Source organism: Vipera ursinii (genome assembly GCF_947247035.1).
Source record: "Vipera ursinii genome assembly, chromosome: 11".
NCBI lineage: Eukaryota > Metazoa > Chordata > Lepidosauria > Squamata > Viperidae > Vipera > Vipera ursinii.
In genome coordinates this window covers 20572774-20598044 of record NC_139524.1, presented here as the reverse complement: position 1 = coordinate 20598044, position 25271 = coordinate 20572774, and the positions used below count along the sequence as shown (strand labels likewise).

Sequence of the window (25271 nt, the reverse complement as noted above, 5' to 3'; positions counted from 1 at the left end):
CATTCATTGAGTCACAAGGATCCCTTGCAGGGAGCAGGAAACATAGTAGCGGGGGTCTCGATCAGCACTCCTGAGCTGTGGTTGATGGGACAGCGAACCCACCTTCCCTCCCTTCCCAAGGCCTCCCAAAATCCAGTGCCACTTTCCCCCGACCTCCTCTCTGGAGTCTCGGGTGGAAGGGAAGCCCCCTGGCCCCTTCTGGGAAATGCCCTTTCCAAGCTGCGCGTAAGCCGGACAACTGGCCGGCCTGGGTCCTCCCTGGAGAGGCGGCAGCTGCGGTAGCCACCGTCCTGAGGCGATGGCGGCACAAGGCAGATGAATGGATCTGCCACGGGGCTGCCACGGACTCTTGCCGCAGCCTGTAGAGCGTCTCGCTCTGCTCGCCTTTGGACTCGGAGAAAGCAGGCAACTTCCGATGTGATTTCATCAGGTCTGTTTATTAATGCATTTCAAGTTTCAAAAACCCTTACATCTGTTTGCACAATACTTTATATTTTTTTGCAACTTTTTAGTAAAAATTTCCAAAGTGAACAAAAAAGATACTGTATAAAACACAGTGGACATTAAACTGACAGTAGTATTAGATCGCAATTTGCCTTGATAGCTTTATTTTACCACATCTTGACTGCAGTGGAGAGTTCAGTGCATTTTTTCTTTGCAGAAAACATTAAACTTCGGCACCCAGTAAAAACAGGGCAGCCACTTTCTGCCGAACACCCTTGCCACAGGATAACATCACAAGCAAAGAAGTTACATGGTCCAAGATCTATCATACTCAAGAAGTTACTAAGAACTCTTGTAGAATAAAACCCATTTCAGAAACGCAAACCTAAGCTTCCAGTCTTTGCACAGTCTGAAAAAAAAATCCCAAAATGTAGTTTAAAATGATTTAAAAGCAACTACAGAGACTTCTAGCTAGTTAAGATCCTTCAGAATTATTTATAATCTATTAATCTGGGGGATTCATGTACAAAATTTGTCTCTAAACCATGTACAAAAAACCTGTATTCTGAAAAAAGCCACCACATACTGTACAAGTTTTACAAGGAAGAGATCCCATTACATTATTTTAAAGTTTTCTGCCTTGCTGGCTTGTGAGTCACACAATGAGACTGAAATGTCTAAATCTCATACTCTTGAAAAACCAAAACAAAACCCACAGCTTGGCTAGCACCCCCCACCCCAAAACACAACTGGGTTTCTAAGCACAGCCAGAAATATTTTGCAGCCATTTGGTTCCCAATCAGCTTGGCGCTTTTGGAAAACAGAAGCAGTGAATTCAAGCCTGAATAATGCCCTCTTCCATTTCCTGCATAGCAGTTGAGCGTATTGTGACCTTGCTTTTTCTTTCTTTAAAAAAAATGCCAATTATATACATTTGCAGTAAAAACTTTGGGCCATTGTGCTGTTTGAGATCCTCTTTAGTGCCTTTCACATTCCTCAGCCTGCAATAATTACACAACCACAGCAACTCCCGGAGTAGTGGCTTCTGTTTTAGTGGTTATCTTTTAAAACAGTTTCATGCTGAAAGATTACCCAGATACTTGTTAAAATAAAAAACAAAAGAAAACACAGCTTTACTTTCTCCCAAATTTTCAGAATTGGGATCCTTATTACCACTGATCAAGGTGATCAGATTTCCAAATCATGGGGGGGGGAGAGTCAACTCTACGTTTGACAGAATATGCAAAGGTTTATTTTTTTCTTTTTGAATACTTCTGTGGCCCTCTCAAGAAGTCATGCCTCTGACCGTTCAGGGCCGCCCTGAGCGCTCCCGGGCAGGCGAGCCAAACCCTGGACAAGCTCTTCCCACAGCAGCCTGGAATCCTCTTAGCCGGGCCGGGCAGGAAGAGGACCTGAACCTGGACGGTGCCTCAGCAGTAATTCTGACCAAAATAGAGATGCATAAAAATTGCACAGATTTGACTGATTCACAATTCCTGTGTAAAGCATTACAGAATCCTGGACCTTTATACACCATCAACCTTCTGTTATCCTGAGTATGTCAATTAAACAGTAATTTCATTAAGAGCATAAAAGGTTTATAATACAAAGGAACATCCATATTGCAATTATATTGTTTTACAATTGCACACAGAAGTACAGGTGTACGTTAGAAATACAATGTCTGCATATAACCACTTATGTACATTGGCAAAGTTACATCTCCCCCCTTGAGGCAGTCTCGCTTCCTAGCCCGGCAGCTGAAAGAGATGCTTTAATTCCTGCAAAGATGTTCCGTCAGAGCTACCTTTGCCTGCAAGTGAAGGAAAGGCAACCGTGAAGAGCTAGCTGAGGAGGAGAGAAACGCTTTGCTTAAGACTGCTAAAGATCTGCTTCACGGCCGGCCACTTCGCTTTGGGGCAGGGAAAGGGGGTCTCAGGGCCTGAGAGCCTCCTCCATTGACCGGGGACAATGACTTAATACAGGTTTTCTTTGGAGTGAAATTTTCCCACTGTAGGCACTAGGAAGAACCAAGGCAAAAAGCAGCCCTCAGCGTCTCATGTGGCCCATCTGGTAGCTCTCTCGGGGCCTCTGGCGTGGAGGGGCCTGAGTCGTCGGGGGGGGTCTCCTTCGCTTCAAAGTGCCTGCAGGAAGAAAAAAAAAGAAACGTGTTCAGAGCTGCTTTGCCCACCCAGCCGCCCCCTGCACTCCTGCCGACTGCAGCTCAGCAGCCCTAAGCCAAAGCTCTGGCAAGACCATTTTCTGGAAAGGAAGAGGCACCGCTGCAGACCAGCCACAGCCGTGGAAACGGAAGCAATTCTCAATGCTCTAAATTCTTTTATAGGCACACATTTCCAGCCCTGGGAAAAGAGCCCCCTGCAGCCGACAGGTGGGACACCCTGTCACTTCTACTTGGTGCCGCCCTCCAAAATCCTTGCTTGCCTGGTGGCTCGGCTACTCCCCACGTCAGTTCCACCCTTGCAGGCAGGACAGAGCTGAGCCCTCTGATGGGGCTGTGGCAGTCAGGCCCGTTCCTCCTCCAGCCCTGGGATGAAGCACCCACGTTCCCGATGCAATTCAAACCGGAGCCTCTCTGGCTCCTACCGTGCTCTTTTCTTCTCTCCGCCGATGTGCCTTGCAGCCCAAGTTGCGCAGGGTGGACTTTCACCTCACGCCCCCAGCAGACATTCTTGCAGAGCTAGCAAAAGTCTTACCTGGAAGGGGTTTGGGTGGCGGCAGCTTCGGATTGCTGCTTGGGGTGTGAACGCTGCAGATCTTAATGAAGCCCGCCATCAACATGATGAGCGCAATGCCCATGAGCAGGACGGCCCACCAGTGCGCCTGGAGTTGTGAGACAGAACAAACAGGTCTTTTTTCCCCATCTGACCGAGCTCTACGAAGGCTCCAGGCAGAAAGAAGAAAGGCCAGGCCACCCTTCACCCCAGGCTCCTCTAAGAGCTTCTGCAGCCTGTCCACACCCAGCCCCTGCAGAAGGGAGATTTACTGGCTGCCCATCATCATATGGTAACTCTGGGTGGCTCAGAGTTACAGCTAAAACACAAGTAGTTAAAATCTTGCAACTTAGCCTCTTGCTTAGTGACCTCGCATAGCCACACTGTGGTTGCAACACTGGGCTTACTGGCCAGCTGTGCCTGACCTGCCCAACTTTACCTTCACCATGAGCAGAAAATGCTGCACTTGGCACAACTCTATCGAGAAGGATAGCCGCAAGGAATGCAGCCACAGGGGGAGTTAAAGAAAGGAAATGCAGAGCGATTTTGATGAAAACAAAATATTGCTCCGGAAGCAGATGAAGAGGTGGCCTCCAGGAGAATGAATGGAATAAAAAACACGAGTGATGAAATGATTTGGGATAAGCTGAAGAACTGCTGGGAAGTGTATTTTAGAGACGCTTGGGAGTCAGCGACATTTGAAGAGACAGATTGAAACAGCTGCTATAAAGGGACTCTTCAAGAAAAATGTAGTGAAGAGAAAGTGACAAATGTTCTGAGAACACTGAAAGTGGTAAGGCGCAGATGTCGATGATGTAACTAGAGAAACATTAACCCAGGGAATGCTTATGGAGGGCCTGCATAATTTGCTTAATGTATGTAAAAATTTCATCTGTGCTCTGACAACTGGGGGAACGCCATTGTTTCCTATGCAAAAGAAAAAGCAGCAAGTGGATGCAAAACGGGAGTTATTTAATGAATGTCAAAAAGGAAAAATGGCAGCCTGTCAGAGAGACAGCGTGGTGCTGGTGTAAACTAGTTTTTACTAGGTTTCCTTGCCTGAGATTTTAGTTTCTGTGACTTACTAGATCTGCTGAACCTTCCTCACCCCGAGAGGGAAAATTGTGCTCGGTGTGCATGTCTGTGTGCATCCAACAGAAGAGGGGACCCTTCTCTGAAATTCTTAAAGCAGAATTGGGGCTCTGGGCATTTTCCTTTTTCACCCCTTGCAGTGCACCGTCTTCAAGCAGTAAACAAGTCCACAGTGAAAGGGCTTTCTTCTTAGGCATTCTTGCCAGTTTTCTACAAATACCTTTTGAACACTGAATATAGATTTTAAATTTTGTTATCTTACCTTCAGAATATAAAATTTTTGAATGTGTCCACTTTCTTATTTTTGCAAAGAAACTGGCAGTTTGTTCAGAGCGTTCCTTCCAACTCACCACAATCCACTCGGCAATGTTTTCATAGAGTTCTGGGTTGAAAATGGCCTTCTTCAGCCTGGCCAGGGGGCCATCTGCATCCACCAAACGACAGCGCATGAATACATCACAGTAGCCTTTGAAATCATTGCAGGGGGACCCAGGCTGGAGGGTAATGGTTTTGTAATTGAAGTGAGCCTTCCATGCTTCAGATCCTGTACTGGCACAGGTTTCCGGATGCACTGGATAAAACAGAAACAATTTACACCTCAACGCTATAGTTTTCGGAAGAGGAACATCAGGATTTTGCTGTTCAAAGCAGAAAAATGACTGGCATGGAACAGACAAGCCAGGACATTGCCACGGGCAACTCTCCAGAAAGAAATTAAAACTATGCAGGAAGTTGGTAATATTTATTCATAATTCCCGACAGGACGTAAGACTCTCCCAAGCCTTATTATGCCTCGTATGCCAAGCGTCTCCTCTCCTTGGCCATGCTGGTACCAAGTGGGGCACCACTCTTCTGAGGCAGACATCTCTTTAAAGCTGAGCAAAAAATGATCTTTGGGGAATTAAAAAAAAAGGATGGAACTGGAATTAAATCAAATGATGAAATGGTTATCTGAAATACGAATAATGAGACTGCAACTGAAAACTCTTTCGACTCCAGAAGCAGCTGCTCAGCTCCAGCCAGACAGGAAAAGAAGGGGCAGGATTTTTACAAAGGAGGAGCATCCCCCATTTACCAATGAAGGCCTAGGCAAGGAAATACTTGCTCTACCGCATCCCCGCATGCATTAAAATAGGCAGAATGCTACGATCCAAAATTAAGTTGCTTAGCCTGACAAAACTTACTTTTCTTCATGCAACAGACATGGCATAGTTCTTTGTCATCCTTTGCATCAGAGCTGGCACAGGTACATTCTTCTAAGCTGAATTTCTCACAGATAGAGCCAGCACATTGCTGGGGAGGAAACATACTAGAGATGTTTCATCTTATCAAGCTCAGAATTAAACCAAATAAAATAGTAAAACGAATGCAGTGGCCAATTTTGAACTTCACCATGTTTGCCCTTTTCTTTCCTATAAATAAGAAATACGTCTGGCTACATAAAGCAGAGCCAGGAAAAGGGGAAGAGTTTGCTTCCCCACTTTGGCTCCCCAGAACACGATTCCAACCCAGCACCACCGACGTTAGGACAAAGTTGGGGATGACTGGAGGTTTCCTTCTTCTCCAAAGAATGTTTGAGGACCCTCTTGGCCTGATCACAGACAAATGGGGGATCTGTTTCAAAAACAGTCGGTACAAACATTTTGGTTATCAACTCCAAAGGGAAAGAAAATGGCTGCTTTCACTGGCTGGCCTAAGACAGACGGCCGCAACAGGTCAACAGAAAAGAGCCACCCTCCGCCTGGGCCGGGGACACGAACGCTGGAGCCGAATGCTCTGGCTTTGTCAACACGCTTCTAGGACGACTTACACCACTGATGCAGACTTGGGTGTGTCTGTTGCACTCGGTCAGGTTTTTCTTTGCTGTGGAGGTGGGGCAGAAAGAAGAGTTACCGTCACACCTCCCTTCTTCTGCACACTCGGAATCATTCCGGCACTTTTCCTGCTCTTTCTTGAATTCACAGTGCTGTGTACAACAGGGGCCTTCGCTGGGGCTAGAAAGGGAGGAAAGATCTGTTGCCATTCCCACAGGCCCGGCCATTTCAAAGGGGATCTGTCTTTATTCTTCAGGATGGGCTCACTCCTATCTGCTCACTGTCATCCAAGAGGTCACTGCCTGATTTCCCCCTAAAAGCATCAGGAGGATCCGTGCGCAGCTTGCTTTGCCCACAAGGCAAGAGTGCTTTGGCTGGGACTTAAATGGAGGAGCCTGCCTGGACAGGGGAGCGCTTCCTCCTCCAGATCTAGTTTAAGCCTTTTGTGTTATGTCTGACACCGTCATTATTTAAATAAGGCAAATTTCCAATTCTGAAGACAGCAATCAGTAAAATAATTTCTATCAACCAGCAACAAAAGGCAATGAAGGTGGAATGTATTAAGCCAGATTATCAAAAGCCAGATTTGCTAAAAGAAAGGGAAATGTATTTCACAGCCCTGGAGCCCAGCATGAGAAGCTGCTTCTCACTTTGCCTGCCAGTAAACTTTGACTGACACAGGGCTTGGGATGCAGGCTTGCCAACCTGATGGGGAAATAAAAGGCTGCCCTCGCTCCTTCTCGGCCGAAGACAAGCCCAGGCCGAGGGAGGGAGGGAGGGAGGCCTCCTCCTACTCTCCAGACCAGAAAAGCCTCTGAACCTGCAACTCTTGCCGGGCCTCAGCTTGCACTTCTTGTCCTCTGGCTGGTTGGCATCGTAGCAGCACTCATCTTTGCACTGGTCACTGTAGCCACAATCACACTGCTCGCCTTGCTCTACCAGCCCGTTTCCACAGATGGGCTGGCCGGATTCTGAAAAACAAGAAGTTCTTCTGAAGGCGAACTCCGGTCATGAGGAAGAGGGAGACAGGACCATCCCTGCTTTTCAGCACCTGCATCCCCTTCTGTAAAGCAGCCACCGTGTGAGGAGGAATCGGCTCCTTCCTAGCCCAGCCAGAGATTGTTCTTGCCGGCCTCTGGCACATTCCTTTCGCCAAGATTCCTCACAGGAGGAAACGCAGTTCAAGGCCTACAGTCACGTTTCATCTTGTGTGCAACACTAAAACTCCAAGCTTGCCTAAGCACTAATTAATAAGCTCGGCTCTCCTTTCCAGAGGAGCTCGAGAGAGGACTGAGCGGCCTCATCTGCATCTCGGGGAGGACCAGACACAAAATACACTTTTAGAAAATGAAAAGCTACAGAATTTCAAGCTGGCCCCATTGATGTTCCCTGAATCTTCTCTTCTCATTTCCATCCCATGAAAAATAAAGACAACCAAATTGTGTAGAAGAAATACATACCAACAAAACAATTATTCCTCTTTTTTTCAAGCACTTGGCTGATATTCCGAATACTACAGATGGAGAATTTATTGTTGTTCAGTTTGTCACCAGAGGTTGCCCGTGCATACATTATGTAATTGCCATTTTCTTTTTGCCCCAGGTTTTTGGACTCTCCTGGAGTGCACTCTGTTCCAGAATCATGCTGCAATAGACAAAAATTGTCAGTGTTCTTCACCAGAAGTTGTGTGATTTTCTGCTCCTCAAAGAAGCTACCATGACAGGTGGGGAGCCGGTTAAAGCCTCCCATGAAAAAGGTAGAATGATAAGTAGGTGAGGTGGGTGAGAAAGAAGCCAGCACCCCCATGATTCACTCTAAACATCTTCACAACACTTGATCCAAACAGCCACTGATAAAGAACTCTGTGGTTTTCCTTTAATTCAGTGCACCAAATTATCCTGTTTATCCATTAACAACCATGTAAGAGTCTGGCTTCACTTACGCGAAGAGATTGTATAATCACTGAAGTCAGACTTGTACTGAACTGAAGCAAATCATTTCAGAAGCAGACAGAAACAGAAAGGGCCCCGAGCTATCAGATGAGAAGCTCACAACTAAGACAGAGGGACCGGCTTTGCTGAATCCAATGGAGGTGTACAATTCTCATGCAAGCGAGTGCAGGGACTGTTTTGCTGACACCCTGGCACGCATTTTTATTATATTTTGAGATTGGCAGGCTGCAAGCCACACATTTCTTTCTTTAGATCGGTTGAGATGCATTTTACTGTAAAAGGAGACAGGAGACCCTTTAGGCAGGTGACTTGGCCCAATTCATCACACTGTTTCATCCTGCAAGGAGCAGGACCGATCAATTCTGTAGGCAGAGGGGATGGTTTAAGAGGTCCTGGATCTGCCGTAAAAGCTGGGCCAGCCAGGGAGACCTGGGACTTACACATACTTACAGGAGAACCAAAGTTATGTCCCACTTCATGCGCAAAGGTGATGTGGGAGACCTTAGGGGGGACGTGGGAGCCGTAGTTTTGCACAGTGATTATGCCAGTATTTAGGGACTTCTTCTTCCCATCAGAATAAAGCTTGCTTTTTTCACAGATTCCACCAGAGCTCCCTGTAATTAAAATCAAACAGTAATCTTTAACAAAGCTAATTAGAAAATGATTATTAAGCAGCAGTTAAAACAGCACTTTTAAACTAAAGAAATCATTTTATTATTAAAATACTCTCCAAATGTACCAGTTTATTCTGATTGATTCTGCGAGCTAGTCAGAAATCGTGACCGCTCTTTGAGCTGTTCTGGGACTGTAAAGGCGAAATCACTGGCTCTCCCTCCAGACAAAACAGTTCTCGAAGGCTGATATTCTTAAAGGTTTTATCTCTGTTGATGACCGATTTGTCTGAAGGCTTCCAGGAACTACCTCGTGTTTGTGATTCAGCTTGCTCTAGGGATGCTCAGAGTTTCCCAGCTGAAACTATGGCCAAGTCTGCCCAATGCCTTATGAGATGAAGGAGTTTTCACCCTCTCTTTTGGCTGCTAGTTGATGTGCAGGATGCATCTGGTAATCTCCTGCCAATCTCTTTCTTTAGAGCTGCTGTTGCGGACTGTAGATGACTCCTCTTTTTTCCCCTCCTTCAGCTGCTGGGTCTCTTGCTTTACTTGCAACGTTCTGGAAGGCTTCAGTTGGTTTGTATGCTTAAGTGACGCCATGTGGCCGTAAAAGTCCGTTGGTTGTTTCCGAGATATTTCTGATGTATGGCAATGTTATTCTTTTCATAGCTTGTGTTGGTTGTGCTGCATTGTGCTTGAGAGCCAGTCACTTTTTGATAAAGTTGTACGGGCATCCATTTTCTTGGAAAATGTGGTATAGGGAAGTCTGTTTTCTTTTTCTGGTGTTCTGGGTTGCTAGGGTATGTTTCTGCTCGTCTGAGAGCACTGAGTGCCGATTGTTTTTCAACACACTTGCATTTCTCTTTTGCCATTGTTTCCTCTGATGGTGAGGCTATCCAGGAAGATAGTGGGTGAGTGTTTTCTTCTTCTCTAGTGATTTTTATTTTTTGTGGATGATTTCATATGACTGTCCCTTGTACATTTTATTATGTGGAAGGGTCGTATACACATCGGAGCCATACGTTTACTGGTATCTGTGGAAGTGCAATACTTTCTAGAAGTTGCATCGGTCCCTGCTACAAATTCTGAGAGCGGTGATCCGCAAGGGGATTCACGGGGATCTGTTGCTATATTTCTCCATCCAACTGAAAGTAGATAGGCAGAGGATGATGAGACCCATAATTCTGGGTATTCTGATCTTAAGGGTATTTAGCCAGGTTGGATGTGTTGTGTAGTACTGCAGCCATGAATACTTAATTTTTAATCTCTGTGGCTAGATATTTTAGTCTCTGTGGTTTCAACTAAAACTTGAGTCACTCTGTCTGCTGAGATAAGCAGATATTCTTGGGCTAAGTATTTTGCAACAACAAAGTGCACTCAGAAGTTTGTAAAATGAACAACTCACAATGTTATAGCTGTAAATAATGCATCTGATGCTGAAAGAATTGGAGCAGTCTTAAAATATATTTTTAAACACATGGGTTAGGATTTTTCAATTTTCTGGAAGTAAAATGCAGCCAGAGATTATGGTTAGTACCAGGAGATTCAAACTCTTTCAAGAAAATTTATCCAAGATGGATGTAAACTTCCAAACAGAGAATACTCACCTGCAGCAGCCCTCCAGATACCCAATAAAATGTTTCTTTTAGCTCATTAAATTTAATCTCTAATGCTTTATACTATTTAACGATTATTTACCTGAAGGTGCTCCAACCCAGGCCAAGCCAAGGACACCATCATCAAAATCACGATCAGTAAACACATAGGCCAAACAATAATCATCATGATTCTGCTCAGAATTAAGTTCTAGAAATTTCTCCACACCAATGTTTGGAAATCTGAAGGGATTAGAAGGATCTTTTTCATCTTGGGTAGTGTTGATCTGAAAGAAAAATATATTGTATACTTTTGGATAAAGTAAAAAAACTCTACACCTACTTGTTTTCACAAGTAATGACTCAGAGAAGAACAGTGTGAACATTACCCACCCCAAAGCAGAGAGATGAGGTAAGGATTCTGCAGATGTACAGTTTATTATGCACAAGTGATGGCCTGAAGAGGTTATTGCCACGAAAGAGTGAAAGACGAGCAGCTGAGCTGATCCACTCAATCGGGACATGAAACTAACCGAGCAGCACAGACACCCTTCAGCTTTGCCCATGCAAACTGTCAAGTCAAGAAGCTACAAATGTTTTCCTAACATTTGCAAGTAAAAGATGGCAACATAAAAGCAAAGCAATCATTTAAATAAAGTTACTAGCTATTGAGGCTTGTCAGTGGAAGAAGAAACCCAATAAAAAGAGGAAAATACGACTAAATCAGCAAGTGCATAAGACTTACACTGTTTTCTGTATACTTACTCTAATTCGTTTTACCATAAAACTGATATTTCTGATTCCTGAGAAATCTGTAGATTGGTAAATTGTGTCAATTGCTTTAACATGGCTGGAAATCTAAAAGAAAGAGGAAGTTAAAGACATTGGCGGTAGATCCACTTCCCTCTGCAACCTGCAAGATCCGTTTTTCTAACTCTGGGTGCCCAAGGGCAAGTGCTGGTCTGTGTTTCTAAGTCAGGCTCCAGCTTTCCCTCAAGCAGAGAGAAACCTGCGCACAGCCTTTGGCTCACTTCACTTTAGTGACCTCCTGACTTCTTTCCGTATCGGGATTTAAAAGGAATCACAGTTAAGTGTCAAAACAAAGCAAACAGACTTGGGGCTTGGTTTTCCAACCAAAATTGGTTTTTATTTGATTTTTACGCTGCCGTTATTACTTTATAAGTAACTCAAGGGAGCTAACATACATAATATTTCTTCCTATTTTCTCCACAACAACCATCGGTTGAGGAGAGTTGGTCTGAAAGAGATGGACTTCATTAATGATTCTTGGTTGGCCTGGAAAAACCCGAGTGAAACTGAACTCTCTCTTGTTTCTCCTCCTAGGTTCTAGGCGGGAGGAGGCATATCCCCCACCCCCGGCTTCCCCAGGTTCGTTCAGGACCCCATACATTATTGTGTCTGATTACAGCTACCTACGAGATACAAATTTGGAAAGTGGCCGACAGAAACTCTTCAGATTCAGACAGGAATCTTTCTCAGTCCTCTTGCCAGAGCCACAGACATAACCCAGACCTGTTCACAGGCAAAGCCTGTCCTCTACAACTGAGCAACAGTAATATTATCAATCTCATAAATTTCACTGGATATTCAAATTTTTTACTCATGTTTTCTTCAAAAGAGACCACAGTGCACATCCACGAAGCAATACACATACTGCAATTATCACACTTGTACACATAATTTGCTGGAAAGAAATGCCTGCAGTACTACATTCAAAGTTGTATTGTGACATATGAAAGCTCTTCCACTCTCTTGCCCTTTATTTTGACAAGGAAACCAACCTTCCACAGGAACCAGCAGGAGCTTACCTGTGCAATCACAGCTTCTCGGGTTCCGTAATACCTGAAGAAAAGATGATCGGTTTGAATATAGAGTTGACAAGTGTTCTTTTCAGCTTGCGCGGCTCGTTTTTTCCTCAAGAGCTCAGGTTCGTCTCTGATCTGTTCCTCAGATGGCTGCTAAAGCATAATAAGTCAATTACATTTAGGTACAAGGCATTTATATAGCCTTCCATTTCAAACAATCCAACCTGTATGTGAGAATAAGAGGACTAAAACAAAGTTATGGACCTCGTCATTTCTGGAGTGATGTGTCAGAAGGTGCCAATTTCAGGTCAGCTCTTCTCCATCCCAGCGTACTTCCCCCTTCATCTTTAACCCGCACAATCTCAGCTGCTTGCAGCCAGCCACATTTCTCTAAGTATATGTGATGGGAGAGTATCTTGGAGCTGAAGATCTTTTGTCTCCAATTAATTTGCCTCACACAAAATTTAGCCAAGGGCTGAAAGGAAACAAAATACCTCAGGAGCCACCTGGATGCGCGAATCATGGAAAGCCACATTTCTGGAAATTCAACTTTTGGGGCCTGTTGCTATCAGGTACTTAAAATGTTCTTAAACCTGCCATTAATTTTAGTAGAAATTTAAAAATCTAACAAATCAACTCAATCTATGGATTGTAGCTACAGATAATTTAAAGACGGATGGGGGGGGGCCAGAAATGTAAAATTCTCTACATTATTACGTGCAAAGTTCAGCCAGTTCTACATAGTAGATATTTCCAAAAAAACCCAAAGCCTTCTGGTAACATCTTGCAAATTCAAACTGAAAAAACTGCAAGGAACACATAGTGATAACTTATCAATTCAAAATTAGATAAACCAGGAACTTGTTTTGTGTCACATCATGTCAATAGCAGAAGACAATTTCCCTGGTCAGATCAACAGTAGATACACAGGAAAAATAACAGGCATTTTATCCAATCATTTATTCCATGCTTGATACCTGGGGCCTTGGCTCTTCTTCTGCCCCCCTGGCCATTTGGTATTTCCTCATCCTTTCAAAGACAGCATGATCTGCACAGCCGCCTTGTGGTCCATACTTATGGGGATATTCTGAAACAGAAAGACTTGCTGACACATATTTTCCTCTAGAAATGGTTTTAAAATTAAGACACTCAATTACTAATTTTAAAATGTATTCAAATCAGTAGGATCAAACAATGGAAAGAGACAAAGAAGTTAAGAAATATCCAATATCAATAACAATTTTAATGAGGCTTAATTCAATCTGTTACATAATCCTCTCTCTTTTTGCAGAGTAGGGCATTAAACAGCAATACACAGCTAATACGAGGTCTCCCATATGCTTTGTTTTCCTATTAAAGATAAATTTGGCACAAAATCCTAGCAGCTGCGGGTCCCCTTGACCGCCACATCCCATGTTTGGCTCAGTTGTACATGTGGGTTGCATATTGTGGAACAATCTCCCATTGGGAACAAAGCAATTCCCGTGTAGAAGAGTTTAGAACATATTAAGTAAAATTTTCCGATGCTATTGCTTTACCTGCTGCTTATATTGGTTATGCTTTTTAATGTTGTTTTTATGGATATTTGTACAGCAGTATTATTGTCAGTCATCCAAAGCCAGTGGAAGCGAGCAGCACAAAAACCTTCTAAAAATGAATTCAGGATCCAAGCAATCTTCAAGCAAGGGATGATATTTGCCCTGGCAATGATTAATTGTTAACTCCTTGCTAGCTAAAAACAGTTTCTGGGCAAGAACAAAGCAATTCTAATCTGCATAGTTTAATAAAGCAGCAGTCAAATGAAACTTCCCTTTTAAACCAATGCATCATAAGAATCAACCTGGGTACAATCTTGAATCACTGGATTATTTCTAGCTATTTTCAAAAATGGGTCCTCTGACACAAAGCTATCCACTTCTGACAATTAATACCTTTCCTTTACAGCAATACCTTGCATATATTGCATTTATTTAAAAGACTTATATAGCCACCCACATTATGCAACATAAACCTGAGCAGGTTACAAAGAATAAAAACAATACCAAATATAACACCATCACAAAAATCCCTGGTGCCCCCTCCCCAACAATACTTGACAACCCCATGAACAATTATACTGGGCTCCAGCCTCACTACAGCTCAGTGCTTGTTAGAAAAGGTCTTCAAGGCTCTCCAGAAGGCGAGGAGGGCAGGGGTCTTCTGGATTTCAGGGGAGGGCAGAGGCTGCTACTGAGAAGGCCTGCTGCCTATATCCCATTAGATAAGGGAAGGCACTGAGAGCATGGCCACCTCTGGCCTGGGGGAGTGGGTGGATACCCTCTGGGAGATGTGGCCCCACAGATAACCTGACCCTGTGCCACTTAGAATTATAAGCAGAGTAACATGAACAAATTGTTTGCATTTGCTTCCCCACCACACAACTTGTGGATCTTTATCTGCTAATCTGGATCAGCTTCTACATTATACCCCTTCCCCTATCGAATTTAGGTTTATTGCAACTTCATCATTTTTATCCAAGCAAATACAATCAAAGATACAGGTTACCTTGAGAATAACAAAACAGCCAGTAAGCATTACTATTTTCTATCACAATTCAACATCAGTAGCAAAAATATGCTGGGTGCCATATCCAGAAATGCTTCTAGAGCTATCATATGGCTGTTGGTCTCAATTTCCAATGTTTTCTGCAATGACTGATACTCTTCTGGCAGGGCCCAAGTAATGCCCAAACAAGACTGTTGCAATCACAGTGGAAAGAACTGTAACTCACTCTCTCCTGGCAAAACCATTTTTTCAATAAATAATATCCCTTGAATGTATAAAAACTCATTCAAATAATTGGCCTATCCCTTAAATCAGAATAAAAGGGTTGCCCTTATTTGGTCATTAAGCTAAGAGAGAGCAACATGAACAAAGGTCTTTGTAGGAAACAGTTCAATATCTTTATCTTTATTAGACTTATATACCGCCCTTCTCCCGTAGGACTCAGGGCTGTTCACAAGGTTTTTAAAATAACAATACAATTACAAAAATTAAGAACAGTTAAAATAATTACATTTAAACCTTGAATAAATATAAAACCCCAATTAAAATCCAATTAAAACCCCAATTAATACTCTCAGTCCAGGCCAGAAAGCTCAAAGAGCCAAGTCTTCAGGTCCCGGCGGAATGAGCAAAGGTCAGGGGCAGTCCTGAGCTCTATGGGCAGCTGGTTCCAAAGGGCAGGCGCGCCCACAGAGAAGGTAATATAATATAATAAATATAATATAATAATATAATATAATATAATATAATATAATATAATATAATATAATATAATAATATAACATAACATAACATAACATAACATAACATAACATAACATAATATAATATAATATAATATTACAACAATATAATCTTCATTTTTAGAACTGGCTTTTGTTTTAGCTCTGAATAAGACTTCCTTGTCATGCTGAACATATGCCGCATTGTTGTGTCCCAAAAGCACTAACAGAATATTCTTGCAAAAATTAAAATACCGGCTATGGAAGGACTCACTCATTAACAATATAAATTCCTTAATCTGAGGCATTTGCCTGAACTGATTGTAACCTTCTACACTTTATATACAATGTTCTCAAAATCCCTTTAACTATGTCTTATTCTGTGAGCAGAAACATTACAAAATGTTTGGAATTGTAAACTACATACCGAATTAAAGGCATGGGGGTCTCTTTGTGAAAAACTAGCAAGATGCATTTGTTAAAGATCTATCCAGTATTTTCCAACTTGAGTATCCTGAACGACTAACATTAAATTACTTAAATCCCCTAAACTGTGTTGGCTTAAAACAAGCCTTTTGCTTTTTTTTTTCTTTCAAAACAATAATAAAACAGCAACATAATTTCTACCACATTCCATAGCCTATGCTTTCTAATGAAAGTTCTATTAGCTCAATACTTTGCTTGGCTCATGCATTTTTTTATTTTCAAATCTGGCGAGACATTCTTGTTTCTGTGACAGAAACAAAAACAATCAATTTATCTGAGGGAATCAGGAAATATAACTGGTAAAATCTGTAGATTGAATACTAATCTGAAGAAGTACTATCAAAAGTAAAAGGCGGGGATCCCAGTGGTAACAGTCAGAAGGTGGAGTCATATTAGAAGGCAGAAGACCAAGCCTTCTTTACACAAAGTGATCTGCAGATCATGCTTTTCCTACAATATAGTCCTGATATTACAAGTTTCCTTGAAAATAATTAACTTAAATAGACAGCTGACAACATGATGAGTTTATATTCCAGCATGCCTCCAAATGGAAAAAAGGATAAGATGGTCCTTTTTAAAAATAGAGAGATAAGGAAAGAACAAATTTACATCCGATACCTTGATTTAACTGCATGCAATACCACTAACAATTACAGTTGAAGGGTGATATCTAATAGGATATCAAAAGCTTTGTGCATTTAGGAACTTGTTGCTTATATTAGCTGAGTACTTCAGGAGACACTTTAAACGATAGGAAATGAAGCTCAGGAACTTGTGTGAATACCTGAAAGAAACTTCCTCACTAGAGTCGGTCCTATGAGGATTATAGCATTTTCTAAGCAACGTGACTCACCCTGCTCAGGATAGATGTCCCTCTACAGCAGTGGAAGAGTGAATGCTCAGTGAGCCTCACTCTGTTTTAAGATTTAATGTCCTGGAAACCTCACTCACTCATAGCTTTTTGTACACCTCTTCTATATAGCATATTTTCAACACAGAATAAAAACTTACTAATATCATCTTCATGATACATGACAGAATGAAAAGGTAGGGCTTTGTCCTTAATATATCTTTCTGCTGGCTCAATATAAAAGGTTCCAGTGTGAGTCTTGACGAATCCCTCAAATCTTCCATCAACAACAGACCCATGGCTAAAGCTTCCCTGTTCACCTGTTTAAAAAAAGATGTAGGCTTTAGAATACTTGTTTATCAGCATCAATTCCCAGCAAGAATAAGCAAGACCCCCGAGTCTGAATTATGACTTCTCAGCAAGTGATCAGGAAACTAATGCAGCATTCATGAACATGCCTGTATCAAGTTCTAGTCCTCACCACTATCCATAAATACCTCACATTTGGTTCTGCTAGTTCTTTGGCACTGGAATTTCAGTTGCTAGACAACGTAATCTTTAACCGACCTGATTTTGCGACCATTTTTACAGTGGCCATTAAGCAAATTGTTGCTGTCCTTAGGCAAATCACAGGGTTACCTGAACCCTGCTTCCCCAATTGACTTTGCTGCTGGAGGCAGGCTGGGAAGGCTGCAAATCATGGTCAGCTGACTGCAAATGCTGCAAGCCCTGTAAAGGTGAGCTGGCTGCTAAGCGCCCAAGCCATGACCAGGGAACCGTATTAGGCTCTATTACTTTTCAGTCTAGACCCTATTATCTTACTTTCCACATCTTTAAATATTAGTTTACTCAGTTTACTTCCCGTGCAAATTATTTCCCTTGCAAAAGTTACAAGCAACATTTTTGTTTTAATTTTTACCAAGTATATTAAAAAATGTAATTCAAATGTAGCTTTCCTTCAAGCCGGAGAACGAATAGTTCAGTACCATATTCCAAAATACCGAGGAGCACAGGTATTCTCAGGTCGCAGAATGTACCCCAAGCCAGAGTCTATTGTGGGAAAGAACACCCTGTGCTGGTATGCCACATTTTCACATGAACTGTAATGCAAAGCTTTTTGTGTGAAACTGAACAGTCCAAGGAATGCAGCATCTCATAAATGTGGGATCTTTTGAGCTATTGTGCTGTAACATGGAAAAGACTCAAATCAAACTTTTTTCTTCAGAAAGATAACAGAATTATGATAAAATGAAGGGGGAAAAGGAATGTGAAATTTAAGTGTACTTTCTGGCAACTTTTTAAAGACAAAAATGAACTTTCTAAAATTGTTTCAATTTTACACAAATACGGCCTATTGCTCTGCACTGCATAAATGACTAAACAAGGAGCTATTGCTAGTTCAAAACAGAAACCACCATTCCTGCACTTACCATAAATGTGCCCAGTGTAAATATGGGAGGTATCATAATCAAATACTTTATCTGACATCTCTAGCTTAAAGTCATCACTAAAGAGGGACATCTCTCTCTTCAGTCTCAGATTAAAATGTCTGCAAAGGGAAGAAAGACACATTACATTTACAAAAGGACTTCTCACCATGAGCTGATATATAAAAATGAATGTCCTCAACTTTGTTAAGTATCTTCCCTTTTTATATTTAGCATTTTACTTGATATGCATTTATATCCAAGCATAGTAAAAGACCTTCATTTCCTTAGTATTTGTAGGGAATCAACATAACCTGAAGCCCCATGCACTCTCTCACATCGTAATTACAACCAAGGTGGTTAGATTACCTTAAGTATAATCATATTTCAACTATTTACAGGAAAACATACGCTATCTGAACATGGAGGCTAGGTTTTGTAAATTACAAATACTATCATTTTATGCTATATCCTAGTTCAATCCCAGCTAGAAACACTGCAAGATAAAATGCTAAAGAAAAATTATGGATTCAAGTAAGACAACAGCAATAGTTTTGCTGGTTCATTTGGCACTTGCAGAGAGGTTGCCACAAGCTGCTTTGCACAGATAACATTAAGCAAGCCAGTTGGCCACCACAATGTGCACGAAATTAATATACCTCTGCTTATATGTTTTGATGTACATTTTAAAAATAGATTGCTCTTAATTTTGCAGAATTTATAAATATTTGACCTAAGCTCTTATCTAGGTTCAGTAAGGAGAAAGGGGAAACCTGGCAGATTTACTACATATATTTGTCCTTGGCTTCCTTATGCAGATATAAAAACTCAAGAACATATCTTATTTGAATACAGTGCAACCATTTTTAAAATCTGGAAAACTTCAGAGATGGGAAAAATGTATTTTCTTTTCTCTAAAAATATGCCAATACACAATTCTTTCATATCTGTACTTGGAATGCTGACAGAGCACCTCAATATAGATTTACATGTGCAGAGGCTGGAATATTCAACAACTCTCCAATTCCCCATATATTACCAAATACTTACCTCGGAGCTAACAAAAACATTAAGATTGGAATATTGCTCCATATCGGACTTCAGTAGAAAAAAATTCTAAATTTACATGTTGATAGAATGTGGATATCATGTTTACTGTTCAGTTATATTCAACTGCAGTTAATGGTTATGGGGGAAATTAACTGACATGATATTTACCTTCCATGAGCATGAAAATCTAAGCGCAAAAATTGGTCTTCATGAGATACTGCTCTTTTGGCACGCTGGTGTTTTTGGTGTAATGAATCCACATCATACGACAATCCTTCATAATGTCTTATGTATTTATTTAGAGGGTTTCCATACTGACCTGCAAAAAAAGGAGTGGATGGATATATTAATCACAAGCATAGTCTACAGTACATTCAAATTTTTGCTAACAAAAATGAATGATTCATTAATAGAAAAAGTGATTATATTATTTGAAAAGCATAAAAGAGATCTATTCATACTGTGATGTCAGAACAAGGAAATGGAGCTAATACAATTAAAGCTGTAGCAGAAAGAAGAAACACACAGAAAATAGAAATTATGAAATGAGTGGACATGAAATCTAAAAGCATATAAAAATTACACTGCACATGTTCCATTCTAAAGCTTCTCTCCAGGTACAACTAACAAAGGTTTTCCAAACACAAGTCCAACTGTCCACCTGAGGCCAAGGTGTTTTCTTGTTCCCAAATTGAAGGACATGTTTTTTTTTCTGTCCAAGTACAAATGTACTGACAGGGAGTTTGTAAACTGCTATCATTAGGTTCTTCTTTACACAAATGACAATTGCACGCAACACTGCCAGGCTTTTAGTAAACTCCTTTTTCCAACAGAGAAAGAAAGAATTCTTTTATATCTCCAGACTGACAAAGCTGCCAGACTGTTCCCCATTTCTTTGTTTAAATAAGCAATTTGTGGAATGCAAATATATTAATCTAGCAAGCAAAAAAGGCAAAAAGATATACTCATAAAACTTTCATAGAAAAAATAGTAAGTTTATAGAAAGCTATTTTAGAGCAATTGGATGATAATTTAATTATCTGATATGAAAACAACTATCATTTGCAGAACTGTGTTTCATCCATTTTTAGTTAATTATTCAATCAGCCACAACAGCAGCAAGATGCAATGACTGTAGTGCATTAGGTTGATTTACTAGAATTCAGCATCACTGCTTTGCTTTCTTACAGGGAGGCAGACATTCCAAAAACATTCATGCTTCTTTGGTCACTGGAAACAATAATTGGTATACTTGCTTTCATTTCCTGTTCTCCACACATGATTTATAGAAACATACTGTAGTTGGCAAATCTCAGTATTATGACAAATCTTACTTTGGGAACTTATTTAAGTGAAAAACAAAATCCCCAACTTACCAAATATGGCAATATTTTCCTTTTTCCACCCAAGGGCACTTTTGTAATTATTAAGTGAATGCAGAATTTATTTAAGATATCAGTTTTATATCAGTTGAAAATGCAGTTATCAAATCTGCCAAGATGCATGCAGCATATCAGTCAACTAGCACTGAATCTATGATTCAGATGAAAGAGGTTATTTATTTATTTATTTTACCAGCAATAACTATGCATGCCTCTTTGGTCCAGTAGTGGAAGAATAATTTTTACTTGTTTGTATAAAGTCTACAATTATTCTGTGCACCGGCTAGTTCCAAGGTTTCCCATCCCTTGTTGCAGAATAACTACAAACTGGAGACTTTCATCATGTCAAAAGAAACATTAGATTGTAAACACTTAGGAAATTGTTAACAGTGTAAATACACTTGTATTTATTTTTCAGTCTAAACATTCAACAATGTTTTTTCAACTACTTCTTTATTAGCCTCAACTATTATAGACAGTGTTTTTGGCCAGGAATAGGAAACAGTGATTTAACAAAGATGATTAAAGTAAGTGGAATCTGACTTATTACAAAACTCTTAAGATCAGCCTTCGGGCTCTGACTTTCCAAAGGACAGGCTGATATGTTTATAGGATTCCACAGTGTGTCTGACATCAAAGTCATGATTCAATACACTACACTATGACAATCATTCCTGCGTTTTGGGTTAGAGAGGAATATTTTGTTAATTAATACCTCAAATATAATTTCATACAATTGTATAACAGGTTCCTAAAGGAGTGTGTATTTAATTCTAGGAGCAATAGAGGTAACAAAACAATATAAATGCCACTGCTTAGTTATAGCTTACTAAACTTTATCCAGCAAGATAAAAAAAAGAATCCTACAGGGTGAGAAATTCCGAAGGGCTGAAAATGGCCCTTCCACCTCAGCTAACCAACAGCAAAAGTGAAGGAAATCCAAGACTGCCACTACTCTGTCACTCCTGTGGTTAAGGCTAAGAAGATACTTCTCTCATGTGCAGTTAATTCTTGGAAATGCCTGCTGTTGAAAGAATATGCAAGCTCTTGAAATATATAATTATTTCACTGATTTCTTGGTTGAAAACTGACCAAATACTTTAAAAAATTATCTTTAAAACCTGCTGACTTTCTAGTCGCAAAGCAAACAAACATACTTGCACTCATTGTGAAGAGTTAACAATATTTTAGGAATGAACACATTCCAACATAATCAACACACAGGTCATGTTTTTAAAGATGATCTGAAATGAACTCTAACAAGCTCCATGGCAGAAGGAATATGTGAACCAGGAAATGTCCTAGTCTACCATTCGTATCCACCCTATCATGCCTTTAATTAACAGTTTATTTCCATCTACAGCAATTGGCAGAGTTTGGATGTAATATGGTACAGAATGTTTAGTTCAAAAGTGAAAACAAAAGCCTTTGCTATTTCTTGCACAAAGGGAAAGGTGGGGGGGTGGGGGTGGGGGGAGAAATACCAAAGATGCCTTCAGGTTACTTGAACTAAGTTTTTCATCATACTTAGCATAAAATAATATCTAAACTATCATAAGTCTTTACTCAACTGTTCTTTAGTAAACTCAAAAATAAGAAAACTTTCTATTTATAGAAATGCATAGAATTTGTCTTTTTTCCTGAGCTCTGACTCAGTTCTAATTGGTTGGTTGGCTGTTTTTAAATACTATACGAATCCAGTATTTAGTCCAATTTAGAACTTACTGAAGACTGCCAAAATTCATAATTGCAACCATGGATTTTCTCTTTTAGAAACAGTGGATTTTATTGCCAAAGATGAAAGTGACTCTGATATTAATTTTATCAACAACCTTAACAAAAGTGGTCAGACATTTTGAATAATATTTGGCCCTTCTGGATATGTGCTGAGATATGGAAAAAATATTTTTAAAGAAGGGAAGACTGCAAATTTTCAAACAATTACAAGTTTTACAAGGGACAGAATAACATTTTTGGAATAGTGTTACCAATCATATACAGTACAATGAAGAAAGGTGAACAAATTGAATTAAAATCCAGACAAGACAGAGGTACTGGCCTAGGATTAAGTGTAATGTTTTCTGATGTGCACTGATATATATTATGATTCAGAATTTAAGACGACTGTCCAGAGGAAACTCCTCAGCCCATCCCTGATCCAGGTCTTCCCTGTAGTGCTGAAAATTATATACAGTATGTCAACCTCTCTGGTTTCAGAGATTGTTGGGTCTTGGTAAAATTTATCCACAAAGTGTCCTCAGATTAACAGCCCTGTAAGAAGTTTGTTCTCTGCTTCACTCCCAAACTGGAACATTCACTCTTCCCACTTCAATATTAGCACTGCTAGGCTTCATCTCAATGAAATGTTCAGGACCTTATGATACATTTTATGAATTTGCAACATAATTCAGAGCAACCCATGTATTTTCTTTATCTATTTTAGCCCTACAGCTCTAAATTCACCTACAAAGCACTGAAATATCAGAGACCTTCCTATGATTTCGTTGTTGCTATCACATCAGGCAGGACACCCATTTTCTGTTCCTAAAGTTTCCTTGCCACAGTTACATTTCCGTTCTTGAATGGTGGCGCACAGGCGGGAGTAGGTTCCCACTGCCTCTCTTCAACTTGCTACCGCTTGGGGGGTCTTCAGAAAAGCCTTTGGCAAGTATGTCCTGATCAAACACCTTCCTTCTCGGCTTGCCGAAACCACGGCTAACTTACGGCTGAATTAATCAACTACTATATGAACTTTTAAACTTAACGTAGCAACTTTCGCAATGGCAGAGGGTACCTAATCCCACTCTAACCAGTTAGGTAAGGAAGCCTCTTGGGCGCCACCCAGAAGCTACGGACTCCCCCCCCCTTCTGCTTTTTGGCACGCGCCAAACCTCCCCCCCCACTTCCTGGTAGTATCGGTCACTCCCGGCTGGCCCTATGACATCAGCGGCGAGCCGTCGCGCCCTTCCACGAAGCCCTCGGCAGGAAAACCCCGGAAGGCGGCCCGGGCCAGGGATGGATGGTCCAGCTGAGGGGGCGGGCAAGCGGGGTCCCTGGCCCACCTTCCCGGAGGACCCCCCAACCACACCCGGACCCGGGGACCCCCGGCCGCCCCAACTACCGCAGCCCCCGAGGCGGCTCCGGGCCCCGAGGCAGCCGCCCTGCTCCGGGAAGCGCCGACTGGGCAAAGTCTACCCAAGTCAAGGCCGGCTTCGAGGCGGCGCACGACGGCCCAGCCAGGAACCCGCCCGCCGTGGCGCCGCCCGGGCCCCTGACAGAGGCCGGAGAAACTTTCCAGGCCCGGCCGCCGCCGCGGCGGCGCCGGCGAGTTAGGGCGGTCGAGCGGAGCTTCCGCGGCCGCGCAGGCCGGCGCTCACCACCGCCCGTCCGGCCGGCCTGGAGGCTCGGGGAGCGCGCGGGGAGGAGGCCGCGGCCGGGCTTACCTCCGGCACCGGCCGCCCAGGAGCAGAGCAGGACGAGGACCCTCAGCAGCACCATCTTCGCCCGGCCCTGCCAGGCCCCGCCGCCAGCCACAGCCAGGTGGCCGCCTCTCGCCGCCGCCGCCGCCGCCTACCCACGAAGCATCCGCCCGGCCGGGGAAGGAAGGGCGGGGGGGACCGCGCGGCGCCGCTTCCTCTTCCTCTCGCCGGCGCCGCCCGCCTGAGGCCTCGCTCCGGTTCCCACCAAAAGTACCTCAGAACAAGCTCCCTCCCTTAGGCGGACGGGCGCGCGCGCGCGCGCCTCACACGGCGGTCGGCCGCTGGGCCGGCCAGTCAGCGCTCGCCGCGCGCGCCCCCGCCGACCAGCGCGGGGTAGCCAGTCACAGGCGGCGTCCGAGAAGGGGAAGTAGGCGCGGCTTCGCCAGAGCCCGCCCACTCCAGGGAGATTTGCCTGGCCCCGCCCCTTTTGCCTTTCCGAAGACGCGCTTTTTCTTTCACACGGCCTCTCCGTCGTCACCTGATCGGAAGGAAGGGAAGGACGGACCGGGGTGTTGCGCCACCCGCCTGCGCCTGCGCCAATTTCCGTGGGCGGGAGCGACGGGGTCGGTCTTAAAGGGCAAGGCGGCCGCGTCCTGTCTACGGCCGCCCGCTCCTGCGTGGACGGCTGGGCCGGGGTTCATGGGGACCCAGTTTGGTTCTTCGCCACGTTTGTTGTTTTCCCCCAGTCAGGTTCTCCTTTCTCTGCAAGGTGCGCAGCAGGTTTTCTACCCGAGTCCATAGTCCCAGCAGTCCTGGGCTGCTGGGCGGGCTGCATGGAAATCAGTGCCAAATAGAGGGGATTTATGCAGCGCACTCGATTCCCCGAGACCCCAGGCGGGGACGAGTCGGCTCCCCCGTCTGCTTTGAAGGGGCCACTCTGGTCCTATTCGCGCAGGATCACCCTCCGGTGGTTGCCAATTCCGTATGGTATCGGTGGCCGTTTCCACCGCCCGAACCTGGGGCGAAACTTCGCGGGCCGAGCTTGATGCGGCCTCGGGCCTCTTCTTGTCGCTCCTGAGCGCTTTGCCGAGTGGCCGGTTCTGTGTGGAGAAAACCTCCAGGCTCCTTTGGAAACCCTCTGAATGAACCGCCTCTCATGTCGACTGCCGGGTTTGCGTTGGCGAGGCTGCTTCGTCTTTTGCACTTCTAAGAGCTGAGAAGATGGGAAAGATGCCCCGGGACCGTCTCCCGTCTTGCTGACCTCCTGGAAGAGGGTGGAAGGGACGACTCCGGATTCGCCTTGGGCTGTACCCCGAGAGCCCCGCC

The 25271-nt window shown here is 42.9% G+C and overlaps 1 protein-coding gene across 2 annotated transcripts; it reads right to left on the bottom strand.

Moving 5' to 3' along the window:
* Nucleotides 1-418: 418 nt before the first annotated feature.
* On the bottom strand, nucleotides 419-24263 carry ADAM10 (ADAM metallopeptidase domain 10). Of its 2 annotated transcripts, none has more exons than XM_083371455.1 (16): nucleotides 23970-24263; nucleotides 19313-19463; nucleotides 18098-18216; nucleotides 16829-16987; nucleotides 13044-13153; nucleotides 12070-12219; nucleotides 11006-11098; nucleotides 10344-10527; nucleotides 8485-8648; nucleotides 7543-7726; nucleotides 6903-7053; nucleotides 6079-6262; nucleotides 5453-5561; nucleotides 4619-4839; nucleotides 3159-3285; nucleotides 419-2588 (listed from the first exon to the last, which is right to left on the bottom strand). In XM_083371455.1, exons 1-16 carry the CDS (start codon nucleotides 24022-24024, stop codon nucleotides 2494-2496), a joined length of 2256 nt encoding a protein of 751 aa, XP_083227581.1. In that variant the 5' UTR covers nucleotides 24025-24263; the 3' UTR covers nucleotides 419-2493. The 2 variants fall into 2 exon arrangements, with proteins under 2 accessions (XP_083227581.1, XP_083227582.1); XM_083371456.1 differs by having other exon boundaries at nucleotides 12070-12216.
* Between the last annotated feature and the right edge of the window lie 1008 nt (nucleotides 24264-25271).

Bases quoted from the DNA above. Each gene is read 5' to 3' on its own strand.
- ADAM10 (XM_083371455.1), bottom strand. From the start codon at position 24,024: ATGGTGCTGCTGAGGGTCCTCGTCCTGCTCTGCTCCTGGGCGGCCGGT. The intron at 19,464-23,969 runs GTAAGCCCGGCC...CTTTTTTTGCAG, and splicing joins CTGGGCGGCCGGTGCCGGAG to GTCAGTATGGAAACCCTCTA. The intron at 13,154-16,828 runs GTAAGTTTTTAT...TTTCTGTTTCAG, and splicing joins GTATCATGAAGATGATATTA to AATATCCCCATAAGTATGGA.